Raw genomic sequence first — 20,921 nt, forward strand, 5'->3', positions numbered from 1 at the left:
AAGTGAAAAAATACCACAATATTTCAGCTGCCAGTGTACAGAAGTTTTATTGTTTCTGTGAAATCGTTGCTTTGGTCTCTGCCAGACACTTGAGTTGCCTGAACACCTGATGCCTGCACTTGCAGTGTCTGTGCCTGCAGAGATCTGGCAGAGGTCCCTCATCTGCTGAAGCCACTGGAGTTCCACACTGATGCAAGAGGAGCATCTTTGCCTTTGGAGTGGGAGCTCTGCTCGCTGTGCATCCAATGAAAATTTTTATTTTGTTGAGTCAGCTCAAAGCACAAAGTGCTTGTTAGTTTTCCCATCCAATGTTGGACCTCACTCAACAAATAATGAATTGTGGGTGTGTTGTGCTTCCATCCTTTTTCACCTTTACCACTTGCTAATTTTGGAACTTGCAGTTTATAATTACAGCACTGAGCCAGGGCTCTTGGCTTGGGAAATGAGAATGTTTTAAAGGGAAGCTTAATAGCTGCATCTTGGTTGAATACGCTGTGAAGAGCTGAGTCTGACCTACATTAAAAGCTTTTCATTCTGCAAATGAATAGAAGGCCCTAACACTGAGGGAAAAGCACATATTAATTTCTCTCTAAACCATTGGGATCCACAGAAATAGAAATTGAAGGGGTTTTGTGGGACTTCTCAGTGCTTGTTTCAGGATGTTATGGGGCAGTGCACTTTGTCAGGGTTTGAGTCAGTGCCTGCTGCAGTAACCTGCTGTAAACTGGACTAAGCAGAAAATTTGCTTTGCCCTAAAATAATCTGAATGCCAGCAAATTAAAGGGCACTTTCATATTACATGTTTAAGTAGTTGTTAAGTAATATAGGTAAAAGAACAGCTGATTAAGTTATTTGCAAGATTTTTCTGATGCTGCATCAGAGAGTCATTTAAGCAGAAAACATCCTTGACACTCTCGTTCAGAGTCTGCATCTCTTGTCATGAAGAAGGGAAGCTTTTGATAACGAGGAAGACAATTTGAGAATAATTTCCTTTCCTGAGGCTACACCTACAATCAAAGCAGGATATCAACTATTGCAAGACCCCAGGCATGGGGAATTTTTCTCCAGAGGAAGTCAGTGATCAGGTTCTTCTCTCTTTTTCTTGGGTTATTAAATATTCTCTCAGAGTAAACCATCTGTCTGATGATTTTCCACTGACTGATACTTAGCTCTGGGAAAGGACAAACTCATTTTTCCAAAATTGCCTCTGAATTAGGATGTTGCATACCCCATTGCTGGGGACATGGCCTACTGCAGAATACACTAGCATTCAATTATATTGGTGAATGCAATATTATTTGTGAAATAAAGTTGCCTTATTAGAATATTTTGCCTTCTTGGATCTTTAGAGAATCATCAAACAAAGTAACTCACTATTACCTCAGTAAAAAGGAATTAATGAAAGAGCAGAGTTATCAGAAAGGTCTGGCATGAAACTATTATGAGGTATCCTGATGTCAGCAGAGAGTTCAAAAACATTTACATTGGTCATCTGGCTTGTCACCTTTGATAAGTCCTTTCTTTACTCCCTCTGCTTTCCTTATTTCATCCATGACAATCCCTTCAATTTCTCCCTAGATTCCTCACATGTGCTTATTCCTTCCAAGCACAAAGCAAGGAAATGGATGGTTATGACTATCTACTAAACTGAAAAATAAAACTCTGTGTTGAACTGGAATAAAAATATTTTGGTCCTTCATCTAAAAGAGTTAAAAACAGAAGCCAAAAACATCCCCAACATATTTTCAGTCTTAACACTACTTGTCAATCTATTGTACATGATACTTCTTGGGGTTCCTTTTTTTTTTTTCCCTTTTTTTCCTCAAAGAGTAGGTAATTTGTACAACAAAATGCCAAAACTATGAAACCTAAAAGCACACATTTCCTTTTGAAATTCTGTATTTTGATATTTTATAATGGAATTCTTCCTTGAAAAAATATTGGCCATAATAGGACTTAAAATGCTTCTCAGTGTAACTTGAATTCATGAAAATATGAAGTTTTCAGTGAATTTACTGTCCATAGAAAATTTGTGGCCATGCCTACATACAAACAATGAGTAACAATATACTGTTACTCCTATTGGTGTTGTATGCTTTGGCTTAAAATTTACACTGTTTTGTTAAAACAATTTCAAAATACATTCGGATTTCAATAAATGCCCCTAGTGCTTCTGATGAACAGTCTGCAATCAGCTTTGAAATTTGAAATCTTTGGATTTAGCTGGGACATTCAAATTAATTCAAGGTTAGATTTATCTCATAGAAATACCTTTAATCTCTTGAAATTTCTCATCTAAAGGCTATAAAATAATGGAGTAGATAATCTTGCAAGATCTCTGCCTTATTGAATAGGAGAAAGACTTACAGCCTGCTTGCTCTCTTGAGGGTTTTTTTTCATGGCAGATTTCAGGCTCAGCTCAAATTTGCCCATGAACATAAATGCCATTCACCATTTGGCTGTACACCTAGGTGTTCTTTATCTGAGTTCTGATGGTGCAGCTCATTGTTTCAGAGTTAAAACACAGCCTGAAAAGTCATGTGCACGCCGCTTGTGCATTTCTTTTGGTTGTCAAGGAAACCACCCCAGGACTCCTGGCACCGGACTTCATCAGAATCGGTGATGGAAACGCCACAGGTATTGGCCAGTCAGGCACCTCCCAGCGGGTGCTATTTTGGGAACAAGTCAATGGATCAGATTCTCCTCTCCCAGCAGCTCTGAAGCTGTGTGAGAGTTTGCCTTTGTCTCCACGGGGCTCGGCTCTCTGGCAGTTTCTCTGGCAGAGAGCCATCCTAGAGGTGAGGCTGTTAAACAGCGCTCTCAAGGTACAAAAAAGACTTCAAAGCACTGTGGTAAACCTGTCTCTCCTAAAGTCTGGAGTGAGGGCGAAAAGTTATCAGAGGAAAAAGGTAGTAGCCTTGTTTCAGATGAACACTTTTTCTCTTCATGTACCAAAACTCTACAAAAGTGTTTACATTTACAGCCTTGAAAAAAAAAAATTGCATATTTGTAATGGATTTGTAATCAATTTAGTCATTAAATGTCCTGAAGATGTTGACTGAGATCTCCAGTCCTGGGAATGGCAGAACACTGTGGTTATGGTTGTGGGGTCACCTGTGAGGGCTACAGGCTGTGACCCAGACTGAGTGACAGGAGGAAGAAAAAGTGCCCCTGCTACCAGCTTGTTCCCAAACTGAGTTTGTCCACAAAGCATCCAGAAGAGAAAAGTGCTTTATTTTCATGAAAAGGAAAGTAAAGCATTGGGTGTCTTTGGGAATGTTCATAGGGAATGACAGAGCAAGCTGGAGGAAGGTTACTTGAATGCTAAGGGGAGAAAATAGGACAGGATAATGAGGAAGACAGATGGTAGGAAGAGAAGTAAAACTGTGATGCACAGCTGAAATGGATATGTAAAACAGGGACTGGAAACCTGTGGGGTGGGAATGAAAGAACTGTAAGAAATGTCACACTGGGGAGAAATGGCTGTAGACAATTGGAAAACCAAGAACACGGAATTTATGGCAAAAAAATTGAATGGCCTGCACTGTCACAGGACTGCACAGTGTTTCAGTTTGTGAGGGGAAATACTGAGGTAACTCAGAGGGGACAGCAAGAACTTCAGAGGGGAGGACTGGGGTTCCCTGGCATCACCTGAAGAGCATAGAATCAACATTTTGGGGGTAAAGTTGAGGAGTTTTATTTCCACTGGACGGTGGGAATCTGTGCAGGACAAATAGCGGATATTTTTGGCGGGAAAATATGAGGGGATCTCTAGGGGGCATAGTTGCTTTTGGGAAAAGGCGGGAAAAGTCTGAGGTAACTTGGGGAGGAAGGGAAGGAAAATTTTGTGATAAAAACCTGAGGTAATTTTTAAAGGCCAGAAAGAAAATCTTTGAGGTAAAACCTCAGGTCGTCTGCAGGGGAGTAAATGAATATATTTCAGGGAAAATCTGAGGTAATTAGTACGGGAGAAATAAGGAAGGTTTCTGAGGGAAAATCTGAGGGGAATCAGTAGGGGAAAAAAAGGACATTTGGAGAAAAAATCTGAGATAATCATTAGGTGGCATTTTGGGGCTTAAATCAGAGGTAATATATAGATGCAGATGAGGATGTCATGAAGGGAAAACATGAGGTAATCTCAATGGAATAGAACATTTTGGAAGGAGAAATCTGAGGCAATCTGTAAGGACCACAATGAACACTGAGGGAGAGGTGGGTGCCCCTGGTGATGAAGAGGAGGTGTGAGGGTCACTGAGGGGCCTGAGTGTCCCTGAGGGGTGGTGGCTGCCGGCTGTGCTGCTCTCTGGCACCGCGGGGCGCGATTCCCGCCCGCTGGGGCGGCGCCCTCGCCCCTCAGGTGCCCTCAGGCGCTGAGGCGGGAACTCGAAGCCGCTGTGTGGGCCCGGGGCGGCCCCTCGCCCCTCAGGTGCCCTCAGGCGCTGAGGCGGGAACTCGAAGCCGCTGTGTGGGCTCGGGGCGGCGCCCTCGCCCCTCAGGTGCCCTCAGGCGCTGAGGCGGGAACTCGAAGCCGCTGTGTGGGCCCGGGGCGGCGCCCTCGCCCCTCAGGTGCCCTCAGGCGCTGAGGCGGGAACTCGAAGCCGCTGTGTGGGCCCGGGGCGGCGCCCTCGCCCCTCAGGATCCCTCAGGCGCTGAGGCGGGAACTCGAAGCCGCTGTGTGGGCTCGGGGCGGCGCCCTCGCCCCTCAGGTGCCCTCAGGCGCTGAGGCGGGAACTCGAAGCCGCTGTGTGGGCTCGGGGCGGCGCCCTCGCCCCTCAGGATCCCTCAGGCGCTGAGGCGGGAACTCGAAGCCGCTGTGTGGGCCCGGGGCGGCGCCCTCGCCCCTCAGGATCCCTCAGGCGCTGAGGCGGGAACTCGAAGCCGCTGTGTGCGCCCGGGGCGGCGCCCTCGCCCCTCAGGTGCCCTCAGTCGCGGCGGCGGGAACTCGAAGCCGCTGTGTGGGCCCGGGGCGGCGCCCTCGCCCCTCAGGATCCCTCAGGCGCTGAGGCGGGAACTCGAAGCCGCTGTGTGGGCCCGGGGCGGCGCCCTCGCCCCTCAGGTGCCCTCAGGTGCCCTCAGCCCCGGCGGCGGTGGGATCTCGAAGCCGCTGTTTCCGCCGCTCTCGGCGAGGCGGGGGTCCCATGCGCGGGCCCGGAGGCGCCCTCGGGCAGCCCCTGGGGTGAGACAGAGGAGGAATGGACGACTGCCCTCACGAGTCTTCACGGTGTTTTGGTTTGCGGGCGGAAGAGATGAGGTAAGTCAGAGGGGAGAAAAATAACTTCTTGGGGGGAGGAGTGCTCGAATTTCCTGGCATCACCTGGAGGGCAAGGAATTAGCATTTTGGGGTAAAATTGAGGCGTGTGGCAACAGAAGCTGCAGTAATCTGTGGCGATCATGTAGCAGACGTTTTTGGAAGGAAAATCCTTTCTCCAGGGCAGAAAATTGCTTTTGGGGAAAAGTCTGAGGTAATTTTTGGAGGTGGGGCAGAAAAAATTTTGTGATAAAACCTGAGGTCATTTTTAGTGGCCAGAAGGAACATTTTTTGGGGTAAAATCTGGAGAAATCTGTAAGGGACTGAATGAATATTTTTGAAGGAAAATCTGAGGTAATCTTTAAAGACCAAAACGGACAGTGAGGGTGAGGTGGCTCCCCAGGTGATGCTGAGGGGATTTGAGGGTCACTGAGGGGACATTTGTCCCTGGCTAAGTGGCAGGTGTCCCATGTGTCACTGAGGGAATAACAGGTCACTGAAGGAATGGCCGATTCCCTGAGTTCTCCTGAGGGGCCCTGAGTGTCCCTGAGGGGCAGTAGATGTGAAGCCCAAATCTGGGCAAGAAAACAAAGCTCTATAATCAGAGGGCTACAGAGCAGGTGTTTGTATATTGAGAGATGGGAGTGAGGTGGATATCTCTGGCAAACCACACTCAATGTTGTTTTGCCTCAGGTTTCATTCTAAATTGTAATGTCCCAGTTGCAAGGTGTCTTCTGAATACTGATATTTGTGTATAGTTGTGTCATGGTTCTATGGGTATTTGTTGGTTTCACTTCTGCATCAGTTTCCTTGTGAACCTAAGTCTTCTGGGGGTCTTTTGATGAAGACTTCTGTAGTCTTCCTTAGGTTTGAATTTTTTACTTCTATTTGCACGACATGTCTGATGCTTCTTGGTTTTTTCAGTCTAACTTGTTTTTAGGTAATTTTGCAGTATGCAAGTTCCATTAAAATTTGCTATTTGGCTCAAGGTGGTGTTGTTGTCTCCCTGGCTTTGCAATCTTGTTTGTTTCACCTGCTCATCTTGGTGCACTATTACTTGTTACAATTCCTTGGTACAATGTAACATGTACGATATTATTACTTACCCCTTAGGCTTCAGATGCCACTTGCGCATCTGTGGCGCTCCCCTTACGTTACACAAAGGTGATTTGAGAGGAGGCAGGTGCCTCGAGTGTGGCAGAGGAAGCCCTGAGATGCGGCACGCGGGGTAGCCTGCATGTAACTGAGGCGGTGGCAGATGCCCTGTGTGCCACTGAGTGGGCGGCCTTGTTGAGGAGGCTCCCGGGGCTCCTGCAGACGGCTGTGTGCCGTGCTGCGCCGCGGCTGGGCTCCGGCCTGTCCCTAAGTGGGGCGCAGGCCGGAGCCTGTGCTCCGTGGTGCTTGTTGGGGGGTGCCGGGCTGCAGGGGACGGCCCCGTAAGTGGGGTTCTGTGCGTCCCCTGGCCTCGGCGGGCGGTTGGAGGGACCCCCTGTAATCAGGCGGGTATCCCTGGCCCCGGTCTTTCAGAGGCGTGGGGCCAGGAGTCATGGGGCCAGGCATGCGCCCTCCCTGTCCTCAGGGCTGGGCTCGCGGCCCCTCGGGCCCCTCGGCCTTAGGCCGTGAGCTCGACTGCCTGACTCTAGAGGCTGGTTCCTGTTGCCTTGGGGGAAGGCTGAGCTCCGTGGCTCCCTGGGTGTGGGCCGGCCTGTAAGCAGGCTGCGGGTCTGGGAGCCTTTGTGCTCCCTTCAGCTGGCAGCCTGCGTGGGGCGCCCACCCCGTTAGTGGGGAGCGGCCCGGAATTGGAGAGAAGGAGCCTCCTTAGGCCTTGGGGACCAGAGCCGCCCTGTAAGTCGGGGCCAGTGCTCTGGGGCCCCAGGCACTTTGCAGTCCAGGCAGCGGCTTGAGCCCCCTGTAAGCAGGGGTGCAGCCTCTTGGCCGCTGCTTTGCACGCCCAGCTTCATTTGCCCAGAGGGCCCGGCTCCCAGCACGGCGTGGGACCGCGTCGGACGTTGCCATGGTGAGTCAAGCTCAACTTGGAGGCTTTTGGGCAGCTGGGATGTTGTAGATGTTGGCGAACCCAATGGGAAGAATGATGATGTCTAACTCTATTTCAGAAGGCTGAATGATTTCTTTATTATAATTTTGTTATAATACAATAATAAGTTATATAAAAGAGGATATTAAATATTACATGCTAATTTATCTAACTATCATATCTCACTTTCACAACTCGTGACCTTGTTCGTCAGAGTCCAGACACAGGTGGATCCGATTGGCCGTCAGGCCCAAACAATGCACCATGATCTAAGTAAGTGCTCACTCTAGGTAAATAATTCTCTAAACACATTCCACAAGAGAAAAACAAAGACTAGAAATGGAGATTGTTTTCTATTCCGTTCCTCTCTTGTGCACCTCAATAAAAGATTCTGAGAGAGCGAGAGAAATGTGCTTACCACACTGGGGGGCTGCGTGGGTGGTGGCACGAGGATCTCACTGTGGGGCTGTTGGGTGGCATTCCCTTTGGGAGCTGGAGATCCTCAGGCCTGACTCTGTCCTCGTCCACCTTTGCAGAAGCCGTGGGACGACGAGGCAAGAGCGAGCTGGAGGAGCGGCGTCTTCGAGCTCAAGAGTGGAACGGCGAGGCAAGAGCGAGCTGGAGGAGCGGCGTCTTCGAGCTCAAGAGTGGAACGGTGAGGCAAGAGCGAGCTTCGGCATTGGCGGCTTCCAGCTCAGGATTGGAACAGCCAGGTAAGAGCAGCAGCTTGGAACTGAAGTTGGAGGCTTTTGGGCAGCCCGGGGATCTGTGGGTGGCTCCTTGAGAATGTCCCCGTGGAGCTGTGCGGTCGCGGTTCCCTTCAGGCACAGGGTCTGGAGCTTCTCAGGCCTGAGCGTGTCATGGTCCATTGGCAGAAGGCGTGGGACGACGAGGCAAGAGCGGCAGCGTCTTCGAGCTCAAGAGTGGAACGGCGAGGCAAGAGCCAGCTTGGAGCTGAAGAGGGGCCACGAGGGGCCCTCTGGGCAAAGGGCTTTTCCAGGCCAGGGCACCTTCAGGGTGCCGCGGCTGGCTTTGCACTGGGCGCCCTCCCTGTCTGCAGGGCTGGGTCTTTGCTGTGGTTGGCCTTTTGCCGTCGTGCTCCTTTGGCTGCCCGGAGAGAGGGGCAACGCTGTAAGGAGGGGGAGAGCCCCTGAGCCCCTGTCTCCGCACCTGGGAGGGGAAATGGAGCTCTCCCGGCCCCCAGCCCGGCTACCCTGTAAGCAGGGCAGGGCTTTTCCCCAGCCCCGGCAGCTTTCTGCCTGCTGCTGGCCCCTGGCCAGCGTGACCCCCTGTACTCGGGGCGCGTCACAGCCCACGTCCCAGTGCCAGCCCTGAAGCGCCTCAGCGCGTCGAGGCCCCTGCGGCCTCCTTGGAGTGCACGGGCAGGCTCTGATGCTTTCCTCTCCCGCTCAGTTTTAGGAATGGCTCCCTAGAGCAGGTTGGCTGCACGGAACTTGCTCCCTCTTCTGGGACTGTCTTGCCCTCCCCTGTCTTCCCTTCCCCTGTCTTCCCCTTAGCTGGTGTGAGTGAGGAAGTGTGTTTGTGCTTCAGCCCCCCGCTTTAGAGATAGAGCAGCGTAGCTTAGACTTCCCAGGAGGGAAAGAGGGGTTCTGTGCAGCCACAGGCGGGTGCCCAAAATGCACGGGTGGAGAAAGTGTCCGGCCTTGCCCCTGCTTTCTGAGGACAGCGCGAAGCCGCCTAACGGCAGCGGGGCATTGTGACCCGCCTGTAGCCAGGGCCTGGGTCCTGCCGGCCCTGTACTCGGGGCACGTGCTGGCACCTTGCAGCGCCCTTTGCCCCAGGAGCAGCCCCACCCAGGTCCCTGTAAGCAGGGCTGGGGAGGCTCCTTTAGCCAGCTGACAGGAACCAGCGCTCCCGGGCCCTTGCCAGGGGGCAGGTTGAAGAAGTGCTGTGCCGCAGGGCGCGGTCCCGCCTTTGGCGCTGCTTTGGGCTGGTGCCACCTCCCTGGCGGCCTTGTTGAGGAGGCTCCCGGGGCTCCTGCAGACGGCTGTGTGCCGTGCTGCGCCGCGGCTGGGCTCCGGCCTGTCCCTAAGTGGGGCGCAGGCCGGAGCCTGTGCTCCGTGGTGCTTGTTGGGGGGTGCCGGGCTGCAGGGGACGGCCCCGTAAGTGGGGTTCTGTGCGTCCCCTGGCCTCGGCGGGCGGTTGGAGGGACCCCCTGTAATCAGGCGGGTATCCCTGGCCCCGGTCTTTCAGAGGCGTGGGGCCAGGAGTCATGGGGCCAGGCATGCGCCCTCCCTGTCCTCAGGGCTGGGCTCGCGGCCCCTCGGGCCCCTCGGCCTTAGGCCGTGAGCTCGACTGCCTGACTCTAGAGGCTGGTTCCTGTTGCCTTGGGGGAAGGCCGAGCTCCGTGGCTCCCTGGGTGTGGGCCGGCCTGTAAGCAGGCTGCGGGTCTGGGAGCCTTTGTGCTCCCTTCAGCTGGCAGCCTGCGTGGGGCGCCCGCCCCGTTAGTGGGGAGCGGCCCGGAATTGGAGAGAAGGAGCCTCCTTAGGCCTTGGGGACCAGAGCCACCCTGTAAGTCGGGGCCAGTGCTCTGGGGCCCCGGGCACTTTGCAGTCCAGGCAGCGGCTTGAGCCCCCTGTAAGCAGGGGTGCAGCCTCTTGGCCGCTGCTTTGCACGCCCAGCTTCATTTGCCCAGAGGGCCCGGCTCCCAGCACGGCGTGGGACCGCGTCGGACGTTGCCATGGTGAGTCAAGCTCAGCTTGGAGGCTTTTGGGCAGCTGGGGGGCTGTGTGGGTGGTGGCACGAGGATCTCGCTGTGGGGCTGTTGGGTGGCATTCCCTTTGGGAGCTGGAGATCCTCAGGCCTGACTCTGTCCTCGTCCACCTTTGCAGAAGCCGTGGGACGACGAGGCAAGAGCGAGCTGGAGGAGCGGCGTCTTCGAGCTCAAGAGTGGAACGGCGAGGCAAGAGCGAGCTGGAGGAGCGGCGTCTTCGAGCTCAAGAGTGGAACGGCGAGGCAAGAGCCAGCTTCAGCATTGGCGGCTTCCAGCTCAGGATTGGAACAGCCAGGTAAGAGCAGCAGCTTGGAACTGAAGTTGGAGGCTTTTGGGCAGCCCGGGGATCTGTGGGTGGCTCCTTGAGAATGTCCCCGTGGAGCTGTGCGGTCGCGGTTCCCTTCAGGCACAGGGTCTGGAGCTTCTCAGGCCTGAGCGTGTCATGGTCCATTGGCAGAAGGCGTGGGACGACGAGGCAAGAGCGGCAGCGTCTTCGAGCTCAAGAGTGGAACGGCGAGGCAAGAGCCAGCTTGGAGCTGAAGAGGGGCCACGAGGGGCCCTCTGGGCAAAGGGCTTTTCCAGGCCAGGGCACCTTCAGGGTGCCGCGGCTGGCTTTGCACTGGGCGCCCTCCCTGTCTGCAGGGCTGGGTCTTTGCTGTGCTTGGCCTTTTGCCGTCGTGCTCCTTTGGCTGCCCGGAGAGAGGGGCAACGCTGTAAGGAGGGGGAGAGCCCCTGAGCCCCTGTCTCCGCACCTGGGAGGGGAAACGGAGCTCTCCCGGCCCCCAGCCCGGCTACCCTGTAAGCAGGGCAGGGCTTTTCCCCAGCCCCGGCAGCTTTCTGCCTGCTGCTGGCCCCTGGCCAGCGTGACCCCCTGTACTCGGGGCGCGTCACAGCCCACGTCCCAGTGCCAGCCCTGAAGCGCCTCAGCGCGTCGAGGCCCCTGCGGCCTCCTTGGAGTGCACGGGCAGGCTCTGATGCTTTCCTCTCCCGCTCAGTTTTAGGAATGGCTCCCTAGAGCAGGTTGGCTGCACGGAACTTGCTCCCTCTTCTGGGACTGTCTTGCCCTCCCCTGTCTTCCCTTCCCCTGTCTTCCCCTTAGCTGGTGTGAGTGAGGAAGTGTGTTTGTGCTTCAGCCCCCCCCTTTAGAGATAGAGCAGCGTAGCTTAGACTTCCCAGGAGGGAAAGAGGGGTTCTGTGCAGCCACAGGCGGGTGCCCAAAATGCACGGGTGGAGAAAGTGTCCGGCCTTGCCCCTGCTTTCTGAGGACAGCGCGAAGCCGCCTAACGGCAGCGGGGCATTGTGACCCGCCTGTAGCCAGGGCCTGGGTCCTGCCGGCCCTGTACTCGGGGCACGTGCTGGCACCTTGCAGCGCCCTTTGCCCCAGGAGCAGCCCCACCCAGGTCCCTGTAAGCAGGGCTGGGGAGGCTCCTTTAGCCAGCTGACAGGAACCAGCGCTCCCGGGCCCTTGCCAGGGGGCAGGTTGAAGAAGTGCTGTGCCGCAGGGCGCGGTCCCGCCTTTGGCGCTGCTTTGGGCTGGTGCCACCTCCCTGGCGGCCTTGTTGAGGAGGCTCCCGGGGCTCCTGCAGACGGCTGTGTGCCGTGCTGCGCCGCGGCTGGGCTCCGGCCTGTCCCTAAGTGGGGCGCAGGCCGGAGCCTGTGCTCCGTGGTGCTTGTTGGGGGGTGCCGGGCTGCAGGGGACGGCCCCGTAAGTGGGGTTCTGTGCGTCCCCTGGCCTCGGCGGGCGGTTGGAGGGACCCCCTGTAATCAGGCGGGTATCCCTGGCCCCGGTCTTTCAGAGGCGTGGGGCCAGGAGTCATGGGGCCAGGCATGCGCCCTCCCTGTCCTCAGGGCTGGGCTCGCGGCCCCTCGGGCCCCTCGGCCTTAGGCCGTGAGCTCGACTGCCTGACTCTAGAGGCTGGTTCCTGTTGCCTTGGGGGAAGGCCGAGCTCCGTGGCTCCCTGGGTGTGGGCCGGCCTGTAAGCAGGCTGCGGGTCTGGGAGCCTTTGTGCTCCCTTCAGCTGGCAGCCTGCGTGGGGCGCCCGCCCCGTTAGTGGGGAGCGGCCCGGAATTGGAGAGAAGGAGCCTCCTTAGGCCTTGGGGACCAGAGCCGCCCTGTAAGTCGGGGCCAGTGCTCTGGGGCCCCGGGCACTTTGCAGTCCAGGCAGCGGCTTGAGCCCCCTGTAAGCAGGGGTGCAGCCTCTTGGCCGCTGCTTTGCACGCCCAGCTTCATTTGCCCAGAGGGCCCGGCTCCCAGCACGGCGTGGGACCGCGTCGGACGTTGCCATGGTGAGTCAAGCTCAACTTGGAGGCTTTTGGGCAGCTGGGGGGCTGTGTGGGTGGTGGCACGAGGATCTCGCTGTGGGGCTGTTGGGTGGCATTCCCTTTGGGAGCTGGAGATCCTCAGGCCTGACTCTGTCCTCGTCCACCTTTGCAGAAGCCGTGGGACGACGAGGCAAGAGCGAGCTGGAGGAGCGGCGTCTTCGAGCTCAAGAGTGGAACGGCGAGGCAAGAGCCAGCTTCAGCATTGGCAGCTTCCAGCTCAGGATTGGAACAGCGAGGTAAGAGCAGCAGCTTGGAACTGAAGTTGGAGGCTTTTGGGCAGCCCGGGGATCTGTGGGTGGCTCCTTGAGAATGTCCCCGTGGAGCTGTGCGGTCGCGGTTCCCTTCAGGCACAGGGTCTGGAGCTTCTCAGGCCTGAGCGTGTCATGGTCCATTGGCAGAAGGCGTGGGACGACGAGGCAAGAGCGGCAGCGTCTTCGAGCTCAAGAGTGGAACGGCGAGGCAAGAGCCAGCTTGGAGCTGAAGAGGGGCCACGAGGGGCCCTCTGGGCAAAGGGCTTTTCCAGGCCAGGGCACCTTCAGGGTGCCGCGGCTGGCTTTGCACTGGGCGCCCTCCCTGTCTGCAGGGCTGGGTCTTTGCTGTGCTTGGCCTTTTGCCGTCGTGCTCCTTTGGCTGCCCGGAGAGAGGGGCAACGCTGTAAGGAGGGGGAGAGCCCCTGAGCCCCTGTCTCCGCACCTGGGAGGGGAAACGGAGCTCTCCCGGCCCCCAGCCCGGCTACCCTGTAAGCAGGGCAGGGCTTTTCCCCAGCCCCGGCAGCTTTCTGCCTGCTGCTGGCCCCTGGCCAGCGTGACCCCCTGTACTCGGGGCGCGTCACAGCCCACGTCCCAGTGCCAGCCCTGAAGCGCCTCAGCGCGTCGAGGCCCCTGCGGCCTCCTTGGAGTGCACGGGCAGGCTCTGATGCTTTCCTCTCCCGCTCAGTTTTAGGAATGGCTCCCTAGAGCAGGTTGGCTGCACGGAACTTGCTCCCTCTTCTGGGACTGTCTTGCCCTCCCCTGTCTTCCCTTCCCCTGTCTTCCCCTTAGCTGGTGTGAGTGAGGAAGTGTGTTTGTGCTTCAGCCCCCCCCTTTAGAGATAGAGCAGCGTAGCTTAGACTTCCCAGGAGGGAAAGAGGGGTTCTGTGCAGCCACAGGCGGGTGCCCAAAATGCACGGGTGGAGAAAGTGTCCGGCCTTGCCCCTGCTTTCTGAGGACAGCGCGAAGCCGCCTAACGGCAGCGGGGCATTGTGACCCGCCTGTAGCCAGGGCCTGGGTCCTGCCGGCCCTGTACTCGGGGCACGTGCTGGCACCTTGCAGCGCCCTTTGCCCCAGGAGCAGCCCCACCCAGGTCCCTGTAAGCAGGGCTGGGGAGGCTCCTTTAGCCAGCTGACAGGAACCAGCGCTCCCGGGCCCTTGCCAGGGGGCAGGTTGAAGAAGTGCTGTGCCGCAGGGCGCGGTCCCGCCTTTGGCGCTGCTTTGGGCTGGTGCCACCTCCCTGGCGGCCTTGTTGAGGAGGCTCCCGGGGCTCCTGCAGACGGCTGTGTGCCGTGCTGCGCCGCGGCTGGGCTCCGGCCTGTCCCTAAGTGGGGCGCAGGCCGGAGCCTGTGCTCCGTGGTGCTTGTTGGGGGGTGCCGGGCTGCAGGGGACGGCCCCGTAAGTGGGGTTCTGTGCGTCCCCTGGCCTCGGCGGGCGGTTGGAGGGACCCCCTGTAATCAGGCGGGTATCCCTGGCCCCGGTCTTTCAGAGGCGTGGGGCCAGGAGTCATGGGGCCAGGCATGCGCCCTCCCTGTCCTCAGGGCTGGGCTCGCGGCCCCTCGGGCCCCTCGGCCTTAGGCCGTGAGCTCGACTGCCTGACTCTAGAGGCTGGTTCCTGTTGCCTTGGGGGAAGGCCGAGCTCCGTGGCTCCCTGGGTGTGGGCCGGCCTGTAAGCAGGCTGCGGGTCTGGGAGCCTTTGTGCTCCCTTCAGCTGGCAGCCTGCGTGGGGCGCCCGCCCCGTTAGTGGGGAGCGGCCCGGAATTGGAGAGAAGGAGCCTCCTTAGGCCTTGGGGACCAGAGCCGCCCTGTAAGTCGGGGCCAGTGCTCTGGGGCCCCGGGCACTTTGCAGTCCAGGCAGCGGCTTGAGCCCCCTGTAAGCAGGGGTGCAGCCTCTTGGCCGCTGCTTTGCACGCCCAGCTTCATTTGCCCAGAGGGCCCGGCTCCCAGCACGGCGTGGGACCGCGTCGGACGTTGCCATGGTGAGTCAAGCTCAACTTGGAGGCTTTTGGGCAGCTGGGGGGCTGTGTGGGTGGTGGCACGAGGATCTCGCTGTAGGGCTGTTGGGTGGCATTCCCTTTGGGAGCTGGAGATCCTCAGGCCTGACTCTGTCCTCGTCCACCTTTGCAGAAGCCGTGGGACGACGAGGCAAGAGCGAGCTGGAGGAGCGGCGTCTTCGAGCTCAAGAGTGGAACGGCGAGGCAAGAGCCAGCTTCAGCATTGGCAGCTTCCAGCTCAGGATTGGAACAGCGAGGTAAGAGCAGCAGCTTGGAACTGAAGTTGGAGGCTTTTGGGCAGCCCGGGGATCTGTGGGTGGCTCCTTGAGAATGTCCCCGTGGAGCTGTGCGGTCGCGGTTCCCTTCAGGCACAGGGTCTGGAGCTTCTCAGGCCTGAGCGTGTCATGGTCCATTGGCAGAAGGCGTGGGACGACGAGGCAAGAGCGGCAGCGTCTTCGAGCTCAAGAGTGGAACGGCGAGGCAAGAGCCAGCTTGGAGCTGAAGAGGGGCCACGAGGGGCCCTCTGGGCAAAGGGCTTTTCCAGGCCAGGGCACCTTCAGGGTGCCGCGGCTGGCTTTGCACTGGGCGCCCTCCCTGTCTGCAGGGCTGGGTCTTTGCTGTGCTTGGCCTTTTGCCGTCGTGCTCCTTTGGCTGCCCGGAGAGAGGGGCAACGCTGTAAGGAGGGGGAGAGCCCCTGAGCCCCTGTCTCCGCACCTGGGAGGGGAAACGGAGCTCTCCCGGCCCCCAGCCCGGCTACCCTGTAAGCAGGGCAGGGCTTTTCCCCAGCCCCGGCAGCTTTCTGCCTGCTGCTGGCCCCTGGCCAGCGTGACCCCCTGTACTCGGGGCGCGTCACAGCCCACGTCCCAGTGCCAGCCCTGAAGCGCCTCAGCGCGTCGAGGCCCCTGCGGCCTCCTTGGAGTGCACGGGCAGGCTCTGATGCTTTCCTCTCCCGCTCAGTTTTAGGAATGGCTCCCTAGAGCAGGTTGGCTGCACGGAACTTGCTCCCTCTTCTGGGACTGTCTTGCCCTCCCCTGTCTTCCCTTCCCCTGTCTTCCCCTTAGCTGGTGTGAGTGAGGAAGTGTGTTTGTGCTTCAGCCCCCCCCTTTAGAGATAGAGCAGCGTAGCTTAGACTTCCCAGGAGGGAAAGAGGGGTTCTGTGCAGCCACAGGCGGGTGCCCAAAATGCACGGGTGGAGAAAGTGTCCGGCCTTGCCCCTGCTTTCTGAGGACAGCGCGAAGCCGCCTAACGGCAGCGGGGCATTGTGACCCGCCTGTAGCCAGGGCCTGGGTCCTGCCGGCCCTGTACTCGGGGCACGTGCTGGCACCTTGCAGCGCCCTTTGCCCCAGGAGCAGCCCCACCCAGGTCCCTGTAAGCAGGGCTGGGGAGGCTCCTTTAGCCAGCTGACAGGAACCAGCGCTCCCGGGCCCTTGCCAGGGGGCAGGTTGAAGAAGTGCTGTGCCGCAGGGCGCGGTCCCGCCTTTGGCGCTGCTTTGGGCTGGTGCCACCTCCCTGGCGGCCTTGTTGAGGAGGCTCCCGGGGCTCCTGCAGACGGCTGTGTGCCGTGCTGCGCCGCGGCTGGGCTCCGGCCTGTCCCTAAGTGGGGCGCAGGCCGGAGCCTGTGCTCCGTGGTGCTTGTTGGGGGGTGCCGGGCTGCAGGGGACGGCCCCGTAAGTGGGGTTCTGTGCGTCCCCTGGCCTCGGCGGGCGGTTGGAGGGACCCCCTGTAATCAGGCGGGTATCCCTGGCCCCGGTCTTTCAGAGGCGTGGGGCCAGGAGTGATGGGGCCAGGCATGCGCCCTCCCTGTCCTCAGGGCTGGGCTCGCGGCCCCTCGGGCCCCTCGGCCTTAGGCCGTGAGCTCGACTGCCTGACTCTAGAGGCTGGTTCCTGTTGCCTTGGGGGAAGGCCGAGCTCCGTGGCTCCCTGGGTGTGGGCCGGCCTGTAAGCAGGCTGCGGGTCTGGGAGCCTTTGTGCTCCCTTCAGCTGGCAGCCTGCGTGGGGCGCCCGCCCCGTTAGTGGGGAGCGGCCCGGAATTGGAGAGAAGGAGCCTCCTTAGGCCTTGGGGACCAGAGCCGCCCTGTAAGTCGGGGCCAGTGCTCTGGGGCCCCGGGCACTTTGCAGTCCAGGCAGCGGCTTGAGCCCCCTGTAAGCAGGGGTGCAGCCTCTTGGCCGCTGCTTTGCACGCCCAGCTTCATTTGCCCAGAGGGCCCGGCTCCCAGCACGGCGTGGGACCGCGTCGGACGTTGCCATGGTGAGTCAAGCTCAACTTGGAGGCTTTTGGGCAGCTGGGGGGCTGTGTGGGTGGTGGCACGAGGATCTCGCTGTGGGGCTGTTGGGTGGCATTCCCTTTGGGAGCTGGAGATCCTCAGGCCTGACTCTGTCCTCATCCACCTTTGCAGAAGCCGTGGGACGACGAGGCAAGAGCGAGCTGGAGGAGCGGCGTCTTCGAGCTCAAGAGTGGAACGGCGAGGCAAGAGCCAGCTTCAGCATTGGCGGCTTCCAGCTCAGGATTGGAACAGCCAGGTAAGAGCAGCAGCTTGGAACTGAAGTTGGAGGCTTTTGGGCAGCCCGGGGATCTGTGGGTGGCTCCTTGAGAATGTCCCCGTGGAGCTGTGCGGTCGCGGTTCCCTTCAGGCACAGGGTCTGGAGCTTCTCAGGCCTGAGCGTGTCATGGTCCATTGGCAGAAGGCGTGGGACGACGAGGCAAGAGCGGCAGCGTCTTCGAGCTCAAGAGTGGAACGGCGAGGCAAGAGCCAGCTTGGAGCTGAAGAGGGGCCACGAGGGGCCCTCTGGGCAAAGGGCTTTTCCAGGCCAGGGCACCTTCAGGGTGCCGCGGCTGGCTTTGCACTGGGCGCCCTCCCTGTCTGCAGGGCTGGGTCTTTGCTGTGCTTGGCCTTTTGCCGTCGTGCTCCTTTGGCTGCCCGGAGAGAGGGGCAACGCTGTAAGGAGGGGGAGAGCCCCTGAGCCCCTGTCTCCGCACCTGGGAGGGGAAACGGAGCTCTCCCGGCCCCCAGCCCGGCTACCCTGTAAGCAGGGCAGGGCTTTTCCCCAGCCCCGGCAGCTTTCTGCCTGCTGCTGGCCCCTGGCCAGCGTGACCCCCTGTACTCGGGGCGCGTCACAGCCCACGTCCCAGTGCCAGCCCTGAAGCGCCTCAGCGCGTCGAGGCCCCTGCGGCCTCCTTGGAGTGCACGGGCAGGCTCTGATGCTTTCCTCTCCCGCTCAGTTTTAGGAATGGCTCCCTAGAGCAGGTTGGCTGCACGGAACTTGCTCCCTCTTCTGGGACTGTCTTGCCCTCCCCTGTCTTCCCTTCCCCTGTCTTCCCCTTAGCTGGTGTGAGTGAGGAAGTGTGTTTGTGCTTCAGCCCCCCCCTTTAGAGATAGAGCAGCGTAGCTTAGACTTCCCAGGAGGGAAAGAGGGGTTCTGTGCAGCCACAGGCGGGTGCCCAAAATGCACGGGTGGAGAAAGTGTCCGGCCTTGCCCCTGCTTTCTGAGGACAGCGCGAAGCCGCCTAACGGCAGCGGGGCATTGTGACCCGCCTGTAGCCAGGGCCTGGGTCCTGCCGGCCCTGTACTCGGGGCACGTGCTGGCACCTTGCAGCGCCCTTTGCCCCAGGAGCAGCCCCACCCAGGTCCCTGTAAGCAGGGCTGGGGAGGCTCCTTTAGCCAGCTGACAGGAACCAGCGCTCCCGGGCCCTTGCCAGGGGGCAGGTTGAAGAAGTGCTGTGCCGCAGGGCGCGGTCCCGCCTTTGGCGCTGCTTTGGGCTGGTGCCACCTCCCTGGCGGCCTTGTTGAGGAGGCTCCCGGGGCTCCTGCAGACGGCTGTGTGCCGTGCTGCGCCGCGGCTGGGCTCCGGCCTGTCCCTAAGTGGGGCGCAGGCCGGAGCCTGTGCTCCGTGGTGCTTGTTGGGGGGTGCCGGGCTGCAGGGGACGGCCCCGTAAGTGGGGTTCTGTGCGTCCCCTGGCCTCGGCGGGCGGTTGGAGGGACCCCCTGTAATCAGGCGGGTATCCCTGGCCCCGGTCTTTCAGAGGCGTGGGGCCAGGAGTCATGGGGCCAGGCATGCGCCCTCCCTGTCCTCAGGGCTGGGCTCGCGGCCCCTCGGGCCCCTCGGCCTTAGGCCGTGAGCTCGACTGCCTGACTCTAGAGGCTGGTTCCTGTTGCCTTGGGGGAAGGCCGAGCTCCGTGGCTCCCTGGGTGTGGGCCGGCCTGTAAGCAGGCTGCGGGTCTGGGAGCCTTTGTGCTCCCTTCAGCTGGCAGCCTGCGTGGGGCGCCCGCCCCGTTAGTGGGGAGCGGCCCGGAATTGGAGAGAAGGAGCCTCCTTAGGCCTTGGGGACCAGAGCCGCCCTGTAAGTCGGGGCCAGTGCTCTGGGGCCCCGGGCACTTTGCAGTCCAGGCAGCGGCTTGAGCCCCCTGTAAGCAGGGGTGCAGCCTCTTGGCCGCTGCTTTGCACGCCCAGCTTCATTTGCCCAGAGGGCCCGGCTCCCAGCACGGCGTGGGACCGCGTCGGACGTTGCCATGGTGAGTCAAGCTCAACTTGGAGGCTTTTGGGCAGCTGGGGGGCTGTGTGGGTGGTGGCACGAGGATCTCGCTGTGGGGCTGTTGGGTGGCATTCCCTTTGGGAGCTGGAGATCCTCAGGCCTGACTCTGTCCTCGTCCACCTTTGCAGAAGCCGTGGGACGACGAGGCAAGAGCGAGCTGGAGGAGCGGCGTCTTCGAGCTCAAGAGTGGAACGGCGAGGCAAGAGCGAGCTGGAGGAGCGGCGTCTTCGAGCTCAAGAGTGGAACGGCGAGGCAAGAGCCAGCTTCAGCATTGGCGGCTTCCAGCTCAGGATTGGAACAGCCAGGTAAGAGCAGCAGCTTGGAACTGAAGTTGGAGGCTTTTGGGCAGCCCGGGGATCTGTGGGTGGCTCCTTGAGAATGTCCCCGTGGAGCTGTGCGGTCGCGGTTCCCTTCAGGCACAGGGTCTGCAGCTTCTCAGGCCTGAGCGTGTCATGGTCCATTGGCAGAAGGCGTGGGACGACGAGGCAAGAGCGGCAGCGTCTTCGAGCTCAAGAGTGGAACGGCGAGGCAAGAGCCAGCTTGGAGCTGAAGAGGGGCCACGAGGGGCCCTCTGGGCAAAGGGCTTTTCCAGGCCAGGGCACCTTCAGGGTGCCGCGGCTGGCTTTGCACTGGGCGCCCTCCCTGTCTGCAGGGCTGGGTCTTTGCTGTGGTTGGCCTTTTGCCGTCGTGCTCCTTTGGCTGCCCGGAGAGAGGGGCAATGCTGTAAGGAGGGGGAGAGCCCCTGAGCCCCTGTCTCCGCACCTGGGAGGGGAAACGGAGCTCTCCCGGCCCCCAGCCCGGCTACCCTGTAAGCAGGGCAGGGCTTTTCCCCAGCCCCGGCAGCTTTCTGCCTGCTGCTGGCCCCTGGCCAGCGTGACCCCCTGTACTCGGGGCGCGTCACAGCCCACATCCCAGTGCCAGCCCTGAAGCGCCTCAGCGCGTCGAGGCCCCTGCGGCCTCCTTGGAGTGCACGGGCAGGCTCTGATGCTTTCCTCTCCCGCTCAGTTTTAGGAATGGCTCCCTAGAGCAGGTTGGCTGCACGGAACTTGCTCCCTCTTCTGGGACTGTCTTGCCCTCCCCTGTCTTCCCTTCCCCTGTCTTCCCCTTAGCTGGTGTGAGTGAGGAAGTGTGTTTGTGCTTCAGCCCCCCCCTTTAGAGATAGAGCAGCGTAGCTTAGACTTCCCAGGAGGGAAAGAGGGGTTCTGTGCAGCCACAGGCGGGTGCCCAAAATGCACGGGTGGAGAAAGTGTCCGGCCTTGCCCCTGCTTTCTGAGGACAGCGCGAAGCCGCCTAACGGCAGCGGGGCATTGTGACCCGCCTGTAGCCAGGGCCTGGGTCCTGCCGGCCCTGTACTCGGGGCACGTGCTGGCACCTTGCAGCGCCCTTTGCCCCAGGAGCAGCCCCACCCAGGTCCCTGTAAGCAGGGCTGGGGAGGCTCCTTTAGCCAGCTGACAGGAACCAGCGCTCCCGGGCCCTTGCCAGGGGGCAGGTTGAAGAAGTGCTGTGCCGCAGGGCGCGGTCCCGCCTTTGGCGCTGCTTTGGGCTGGTGCCACCTCCCTGGCGGCCTTGTTGAGGAGGCTCCCGGGGCTCCTGCAGACGGCTGTGTGCCGTGCTGCGCCGCGGCTGGGCTCCGGCCTGTCCCTAAGTGGGGCGCAGGCCGGAGCCTGTGCTCCGTGGTGCTTGTTGGGGGGTGCCGGGCTGCAGGGGACGGCCCCGTAAGTGGGGTTCTGTGCGTCCCCTGGCCTCGGCGGGCGGTTGGAGGGACCCCCTGTAATCAGGCGGGTATCCCTGGCCCCGGTCTTTCAGAGG

General features: G+C 59.6%; 1 protein-coding gene across 1 annotated transcript; it reads left to right on the top strand.

Annotated features, from left to right (window-relative positions):
* The first annotated feature begins 4,194 nt into the window (after nt 1-4,194).
* On the top strand, nt 4,195-15,558 carry LOC128803184 (uncharacterized). Its single transcript, XM_053969840.1, has 8 exons — nt 4,195-4,225; nt 4,725-5,251; nt 7,820-7,890; nt 10,154-10,259; nt 12,470-12,575; nt 14,715-14,838; nt 14,950-15,256; nt 15,406-15,558. The coding sequence occupies exons 1-8, from the start codon at nt 4,195-4,197 to the stop codon at nt 15,556-15,558; spliced, it is 1,425 nt and encodes a 474-aa protein (XP_053825815.1).
* The last annotated feature ends 5,363 nt before the right edge of the window (nt 15,559-20,921 follow it).

This window comes from Vidua macroura, chromosome 2 (assembly GCF_024509145.1).
Source record: "Vidua macroura isolate BioBank_ID:100142 chromosome 2, ASM2450914v1, whole genome shotgun sequence".
In the NCBI taxonomy this organism is placed as follows: Eukaryota; Metazoa; Chordata; class Aves; order Passeriformes; family Viduidae; genus Vidua; species Vidua macroura.

Excerpts from the sequence above, each read along its gene's own strand:
- LOC128803184 (XM_053969840.1), top strand. The coding sequence starts at position 4,195 with ATGAACACTGAGGGAGAGGTGGGTGCCCCTG. Across the intron at positions 12,576-14,714 it reads CTCAGGATTGGAACAGCGAG|AAGCCGTGGGACGACGAGGC; the intron begins GTAAGAGCAGCA and ends CCACCTTTGCAG. Across the intron at positions 15,257-15,405 it reads CCGGAGAGAGGGGCAACGCT|CGTGACCCCCTGTACTCGGG; the intron begins GTAAGGAGGGGG and ends GCCCCTGGCCAG.